Source organism: Emiliania huxleyi (assembly GCF_000372725.1).
Source record: "Emiliania huxleyi CCMP1516 unplaced genomic scaffold EMIHUscaffold_25, whole genome shotgun sequence".
Classification (NCBI taxonomy): domain Eukaryota; phylum Haptophyta; order Isochrysidales; family Noelaerhabdaceae; genus Emiliania; species Emiliania huxleyi.
The window spans coordinates 897,332-904,938 of NW_005200170.1; the positions used below are offsets into that span (position 1 = coordinate 897,332).

Genomic DNA, 7,607 nt, shown 5'->3' on the forward strand with positions numbered 1-7,607 from the left:
TGACCCAGGGAAGAGAGAAGTCATGCAGGCCCGCGCTTGAGGCGAAACCCGGTTGCAAGCCGCCCCGAGATCGTCTCACATGGCTCCTTGGCCATAGCTTCGTGCGCGTGGGTGAGGTGTGTGTGTGTGTGTGTGTGTGTGTGTGTGTGTGTGTGTGTGTGTGTGTGTGTGTGTGTGTGTGTGTGTGTGTGTGTGTGTGTGTGTGTGTGTGTGTGTGCTGGGGGGGCGGGGTGAGTTCTTCACGCTGAAAACAGTCTTTTAGGGGTCTGTGGTAGACTAGCTATACTAAGTATCTTACATAGAACATAGTAGACTAGCTATACATGCAACTCCTTGGTCAAGCGCATAGGCATACACGTACAGCATAGGCATACAAGCATACACGGAGTTGCATGTGGATGCTCGCAAAGTAGTCTGCAAGCTGGCGGGCGATCGGGTGGTCGAAGACGAGGATGGCGGGAAGGTCCTCGCCCGTCGGCTGCTGCAACTGGTTCCCCAGCAGCTCGACCGCGCCCACCGAGTCGAGCCCCGACTCGAGCAGCAGCGCATCGGCGTCGATGTGCTCTCCGGACAGCTCATACAGATTTGCGAGCACCGTCTCCAGCGTGTCTGCCGGATCGCAGGAGGAGGCGGCGTGGGCGCCGCCGGCGGGCCGGTCGGAGGTGGCGGGCGGCACAATAATGGAGCCTTCGGCCTCGTCGACTGAGGGCCATTCCCGTTGGCCTTGCCCCCGACCTTGATTGAGAATGGTGCGACGGATGCGATCGAATTGAGTGGCGTCGAAGAAGGGCCAATCTCTCTCTGGTCCTCCGCCAAGGGGACGTGTAGCGCGCCATCACCTTGCTCGGTTGGACCTGCGAACGAGAGGGTTGGATGTGAGTGCTGAACAGTCCTCCATTGCGCGGCGGTTACGACCTTTCCCCTCTGCTGCCATCACCGCCGCCTCGACCGCCGCTACCACGCCATCTCCCACGGCTGCCATCGCGCATGCGAGAGAGGTGGCTGGGGGGCCGGCTGGGGCGGGTGAGTGGCGAGATGGCCGATCGGCCCTTCACGGGGCCCTCCCCCCCCCTCGGGTGAGGCGCGGCCGCGCCTCAGCGCCCCCGCCGCCCCTCAGCGACCCCCGGAGCCCCAAGTTCCCCACGCCGCGCTTCGCTATCTGATATTTCGCCCTTCCCCACGCCGGATAAAACCTTGATTTTGACCATTGCGCGACAAAGGTACATCTCGGTGCCTTCCAGAGGCAGCTGCGACCCCGCCGAGTGGACGGTAACGCACAGCAGGTGGCGCGGTGCGTTACCGTCCACTCCGCTGGATCGCAGCTGCCTCTGCGCGTCCTGGGGATGTACCTTTGTCGCGCGCCGGAGACGACTCGACGCCGCTGAGATCGGAGATCAAGCTCTGACAGGTCGCACGTCGCTCCTTTGACGCCGACGTGACTCACCCGTGCAGATCACATCAGGACACGGTCTCGACGCGCTCGGTACGACGCCTGCGACCCGTCTTGGGTCAAGTGGCACGACGCTCATCGCGCCTACCAGCGCTGCCGTACAGGTTGCCACGACGAGGTCGAGCACGCTTCTATACGCTCGCCCAGCCTCCCTTTCCATCCCATTAGGCAGCCTGGGAACGGTGGCGGTAAGAGGCAAAGCCTACGAGGGGTGGTGGAACCACATGTCGCGGCTACTGCCGGCTCGACCCCACGATAGCCTCCGGAGGCTGACTTTGCGGCACCATCATCGGACGATGTCGACGAGTTGGGTCGCGCTCGCGGTAGCCAGGTAGCCCCCCATACTAGTAGCACCGGCCATGGCCGCAGGAAGCTCGGGGGAGGGCGCTGGGAGCAACACGGAGCTCCGTTGGACGCGTTTTCAAGATTAGCGTGTCAGAGTGAATTGGAACTAGCCAGAGGGCATCAGAGAAGGGGGACCAAGAGGAGTCGAGTCTGAGCCACCCCGCATAGAGCCCATGTCTTTGCCCCCGAAGGGGGGGTCGCGTTCAAATGCCCGGAACGGCCGTCTCAGTGGCTGTCCGGCCAGCGCTATCACCGTCGCACGGGCGGGGACCTGTTCCTTTTTACCCATCTCACAGTAGAGAGGTGTCCGTTTTTATTTATTTATTTGGGCAAAAACGGGCGATGAATTGAGTTCTTTTTCTTGTACCCCCCAGCCGTAGGCGTACGTAGCCGCGCAGGCGCGGGGGGGGCAGAGGGTGTCCATGCGGGGGGGGGGAGGATCCAGCTCGGGGAGGTTTCCTCAAGGGCAAGATGTCGAGCACCCTGCGGCACATCAATGGCAAGCAGATGAAGATCCTGGCCGCTGGCAGGGGGCACCCGCTCTTCGTGTGCATGGTGCGCGAGATCATCGCGCACGTCAAGCAGCGGTACGTGACCCCCTACTCGCTGAACTACACGGGCCCCGCACTCCTGGAGCACTGCTACCAGTCGCTCGGTGGCGACGAGTCCGCGCTCGACGTCGCGGTCACGTACCGCGACAGTCGAAATGCCAAGTGGCCCTATGGGGGGATGATTGGCACTGACGGCATGATTGCCTTTGAGCAGCCGAACCGGTACGACTACCAAGAGCTCGTGGACGAGACGGCGCGCGCGAGGGGTGGGCATTACGACGCGCTGGTTAAGGCGGGCGTCGTCTACTCGCCCACTTGCAAGCTGCGCGCTTCCGCGGAAGCGCGGGGACCTCCTCCGTGAACGCAGACGAACGTTTTTTATTTTTATGGGAGCACGTGTGGATGAGTTTTGAGAAATACTTCCAGGCAGCCTTCGCATAGGCGGGTCGGCAAGTCGGCCCGACAGCACAGCCGTCCCCCGAGTTGTTGGTGGCTGCGCCTCCGCTGCCGCCGCCTCCGCTGCCGCCGCCTCCGCACGAAGGATACATTGTGCCTATATGCGTTGCGTGCTCGCGCTCCTGGCGCTTGCGTTTCGTTTCACCGACGCCTGTACTGCGTACGCTGTCGGAAAGGGCGCATCGGTCGACGGGAGTGTAATGCTCTCCCATTCAGAAGATTCGTCCAACACACACGATCCAAGGATAGCATTCGTGCCAGCGGCAGATCACGAGGAGGGATCAAAGATGCCGGTGTACCCAGACGGCGAAAACTACCCGCGCTTTGTTGGCGTTGATCGTGGCTCGACGTATGAGCCTGTGGGGGCGCAAAAGGCGACGAAGCCGCTCGGGTATATTGATCAGGTGTCGCACACCATGGCATACATTGACAGCACGTATGCGATGCAAAACGAGTGCCACCTCATGTTCGGCGAGTCGACCGCTTCGTCTGCGTTTCGCGCTCTTGATAAGGCCGCGGATGGTGGCACGGCCCTCTTTTGCGTGAACGAGCTGACCCGAGTCGCAGCCCAGCGCGTGTGCAGCGCGCGTGAGGCAATCAAGCTGATGGGGAGCCTCGCAGAGGAGCACGGCTTCTACGGAGCCGATGGAGGCGCGGGTGAGGTCCTGATGGTGGGAGATACGGAGGAGGTCTTCATATTCCACATCCTATCCGACCCCACAAAGAAGAGCGCAATCTGGGTCGCGCAGCGCGTCCCCGACGACCACGCTGCCGTGATCGCGAACTGCTTTTCCATCCGCGAAGTGGACCTCGACGACTCGCACACCTTCCTTGGGTCGTCCAACATGAAGTCGATCGCGCTCGAGTACGGCCTGTGGGACGGCAAGGGCCTGCTCGACTTTAGCGGCGCCTTCAGTGGGGGTGAATACGCCTCCAAATATTATACCGGTCGTCGCGTTTGGGACGGGTATCGCCGTTTCGCACCGTCGCTCAAGCTTAACCCCGAGTATGGCTCCTTCAAGCTCGACCGCCCCTACCCAGTGTCAGTCAAGGTGGACAAGAAGCTGAGCGTGCACGACCTCATGGCTGCGAGCCGGTCGCACTACGAAGGCACTGAGTTTGACATGACAAAGGGCCTCGCCGCCGGCCCCTTTGGCTCGCCGGATCGCTATGGGGAGGGCAAGGGTCAACCTGGCTATTCGAAGCCACCCCAGGGGGCGTGGGAACGGACGGTGGGTCTCTTTCGCACGACCGGCACCAAGATCATCACGGCCAACAGCAATCTGCCCGACGCGGCGGCGGGGACGGTCTGGTGGGCGGCAGGCGACTCCTCCAAGTCGGTCTATGTGCCGAGCATGGTGTCTGCCGGCAGTGTGCCAATGTCGCTCTCGCTTGGAAACGAGGCGGAACTGGACCGCGGCTCCGCCTTTTGGGCGCACCGCTACATTGCCAACCTCGTCCAGCTGCGCTACAACTAGGTGCCGGTGCAGCTGCAGTTGAAACGGATATGCTAGAGGGGCCTACCTTCGCCCCTACCACCGTGCCGCCCGTCGTTAGCATGGCCGTCGTTACTTTCGCCGCCGCCTCTGCTGCTTGTCGGCGGAGCGCCTCGCGCCTTCCCTCGTCTCCATGCTCTTGGTCTTGTTCTTTTTGTTTTCCTGCGCTTCCTGTCGCTGGGCCGGCGACGTATCTTGGTTCTTGCCGTCTGCCGGAGCGTCCTGCCGGGCCGCGTTTCCTTCCCCTCGTGACATGCCCACACACGACACATCTCACATGAGACGTTTCCGAATATCCATGAATAGACAGTGGTAAAAGACTGAGTGAAAACAACAGCACATTAACCTTCTCTCTCGTCCCATGACGTCATCTCCTCATCTTCATGTGCCTTACACGCACCGCCCCTGGTCGCAATACCCAATAGACAGAGTCGGAGATAACCAAGCGCACAAAACTGCCGTGCTGCGACGGTCTCCATTCATTGAAGGAGGGGTTCAGGGAGCACGGGCTCACGAGAAGCCGCCCAGCGAGACGGGGAGCGGCTTGGGCTCGAAGATGCGGCTGAGTGCCGCCGCCTGGTCCGGGTCGGTCTGCGGCTGGATGAGGTAGCCAAGGCCCTTGCCCGCGTGCAGGAGGGCGGGGTGGAGGCGGAAGTAGGCGCGAGCGACGAGCTTGCCTGCTCGGCAACGACTTTAATCAGCGGTGGGGCACACTTATTCAGCGGGCGCGCGAGGTGGAGCGCTCGCCAAGAGCAAAGAGGAGCTTTGCTCGGCGAGGCATGGAGCCGCAAAAGTAGATGCCGCCCACGTGCGCCTGCCAGACGAGGAGGCGAAGCTCAGCCGCCATTCCCTCGGCCCCTTCCGAGCAGCTGCCGAACACGTGCCTGGTAGCCCGCTAGCGTCGCGGCGTCCCGCATGCCGGGCATCATCCGCGCTACCCACTGCAGCGGCATCCCCTGCCGCGAGGTGGTGAAGGTGGAGTCGACGATCATGTAGATTGCTCCGTCGATGTTGCCAGCCGCCTCGTCTCGGTCCGCGAGCGTCTCGAGCAGGTACACCAACTTGTGCAGCCAGAACTGGCGCACCGCCTCCGGACTCAGGCACTTGAGCGCCAGCTCGTAGTCGCAGTCCTCGATCGCCACGACGACCACTCCGGCGCCCGTCCTTGCAATGTATCGTGGGAGCAGCCGCATGATCGCCTCGCCGTGCGGCCACTCCTCCGGCGCCGGGTGCGCGCGCACGAAGGCAGCAATCGCGTCGTAACCGACCTCCCTCCGCAGCGCCAGCGAAGCCTCGCACCGGCGGAGCGCCGTCTGCAGGTCCCAATCGCAGCTCGACAGCATGCGCAGCAGCCAGCTATCGCGGGCCGCGGCGCCGTCGGCTCCGAGGCGATCTCGCAGCCAGGCGAGCTCGGCCGCGTGCTCTGCTGCGAGCTTAGACGTCGGGCCGAGCGGGGTGGGCAGCGCAAAGGTGGCGCTCGGCTGAGTGGGAGAATTCAGGAGGGAGAGCAGAGTGTCGCTGACAGCGCGGGCTACGGCGAGCGGGAGCGCAAGCGCAAAACAAGCAGCAGAGGAGAGGGTTGTGAGCATTGGCCGGAGGGAGCCGGCCGCGGGAGCGTCGAGGTGGAGGACTTCTAGCGGGAAGGAGCAGTGGTCGAGCCGGGCGCCACTTCCTTTGCCAGAAGAATTCTACCAATCAGCCCCTCTCACAGCAGACTGGCACGAACTAGCACCACAAAAGGCACAGCAGACAACGGCCCCTTATGGGCCGTCGAAGAGGCCGTCATACTCCTCCGGCCCCCTTCCCAACCCTCCCCTCGTCTGAACCACACGTGTCCCTCCATTCACACTCTCCCAGTCCTTCCTGGTCTACCGCGTGAAGAAGGAAGGAGCGGGAGGGAGGGCAGCGCTCCGCAACGGATCTCGCGCACCATTTTGCGGTGGCTGAGCACCGACCAGGCGTTCCCCTCTCTGTCGTACCGCGTCGTATTTTACCCTGCACACGGGTCAGCCTGCGAGCCACATATCCACGCAAGCGTGGTCCGCGCGCATGGCATACACAGCTGTGAAAAAGTCCAACGCCACTCCGGCCCCCACGCAAGCCACAGGTGCGCCACAGTGCGCCAGTCCCGTGCCCAGTGTTGTGCGAGGGTACGCCACCGCTGTGCTCCTCGAGCGCGCTCTCGGCGCTCTCGCTAATATGATTCGCTCCGGCGGCTCGGGCAGACCCTACTCCCGCGAAGAAATCTGCTGGGGCTCCTTCGAGCGCAACACGGGTGCGTGGTGTCCGTTCACCGAGCAGGACGCCATCGAGGCCGCCTATCAGGCGAACGAGGCGTCGATCCACCTCCCCGCCTGCTTTGACGCGACGGTGCACTTTTCTGAGCCCCATTGCTTCCAGCGGACGCCCGCGGTCGGCTCCAAGCCGTCGGGGTTTCGTTCCGTCCTTCGCGGCGAGGTGACTGCTCAACCTCCTCCATAATCCCCCTGCGACCCATTCACCGCCGCGTCCCATCGCTTCGAGGTGGGCAGCGTGGTGCGGCTGCATTACTGGGCGAGCAGCAAGACGTTTCGGCTCGACGCGCCGACGAACGAGCCGCCCTCGTACGTGGTGGATGTCAAGATCGAGGCCGCGCCACAGGAGCGGCCGGTTGCCTGGCAGTGGCTCGATCTCCCCCCGAGCGCGCTCGCGTCTGCAATGGACCTCAACTGGCACTCGTTCGCGCCGGAGCACTCGGAGGCGATCGAGCAGGCGTCGAGGGCGACGATGGGCCGTGTGGAGATCATCATCGGTCTGACCAAGTACGTCATCCAAAACTTCAACGGCGCGTATGCCGAGCAGCGAAACGAGAGGACGGGCGCGCGCAGGTCGGTGCGGCGTGGCTACGCGTCGGATGCAGCGCCGCCCGCGGTAGCCGCAGCGGAGCGCGTCGGCACAGGCTGTCCGCACGGCCCTCACCCGTCGCCCGCTGTGCCGTGTAGGCGCCCGACGATTTGGCCTCCGACTTTTGCGGGCGCAGAGCCGCGGAGCCTCACCCACAGACAACAGCCCCGCCGAGACGACGCCTCCCCGAGACGAAGCCGCGAGACGGACCCTCGAGACGAAGCCGCACACGCGCCTCCCTCCTCCCCCTCCTCCCTCTCCTCCCTCTCCCTAGACACCCCTCTCCCCAAACACCCCTCGCCACACACCCCTCCTCCTCTCTCTGACCCTCCCGTCCTCCCTCCCGTGCACCACGCCTCGCGGCCTCTCTCGCCCTCGTCCCCTGCCCGCCCTTCCCCACCTCAGCCTCCTCCCCTCCCCCCCCCC

General features: G+C 63.7%; 3 protein-coding genes across 3 annotated transcripts; 2 read left to right on the forward strand and 1 right to left on the reverse strand.

Annotated features, from left to right (window-relative positions):
* Positions 1-2,903: 2,903 nt before the first annotated feature.
* Positions 2,904-4,280, forward strand: EMIHUDRAFT_206087 (hypothetical protein; the record flags this gene model as incomplete). Its single annotated transcript, XM_005778250.1, has 1 exon — positions 2,904-4,280. One exon carries the CDS (start codon positions 2,904-2,906, stop codon positions 4,278-4,280), a length of 1,377 nt encoding a protein of 458 aa, XP_005778307.1.
* Positions 4,281-4,577: 297 nt separating this feature from the next.
* Positions 4,578-5,907, reverse strand: EMIHUDRAFT_435233 (hypothetical protein). Its single transcript, XM_005778251.1, has 3 exons — positions 5,179-5,907; positions 5,011-5,112; positions 4,578-4,975 (listed from the first exon to the last, which is right to left on the reverse strand). The coding sequence occupies exons 1-3, from the start codon at positions 5,885-5,887 to the stop codon at positions 4,809-4,811; spliced, it is 978 nt and encodes a 325-aa protein (XP_005778308.1). The 5' UTR covers positions 5,888-5,907; the 3' UTR covers positions 4,578-4,808.
* Positions 5,908-6,424: 517 nt separating this feature from the next.
* On the forward strand, positions 6,425-7,356 carry EMIHUDRAFT_463445 (hypothetical protein; the record flags this gene model as incomplete). The annotated part of the gene is made up of 3 exons (XM_005778252.1): positions 6,425-6,755; positions 6,822-7,208; positions 7,280-7,356. Coding segments are annotated over exons 1-3 (720 nt in total), but the record flags the coding sequence as incomplete, so codon positions are not given.
* Between the last annotated feature and the right edge of the window lie 251 nt (positions 7,357-7,607).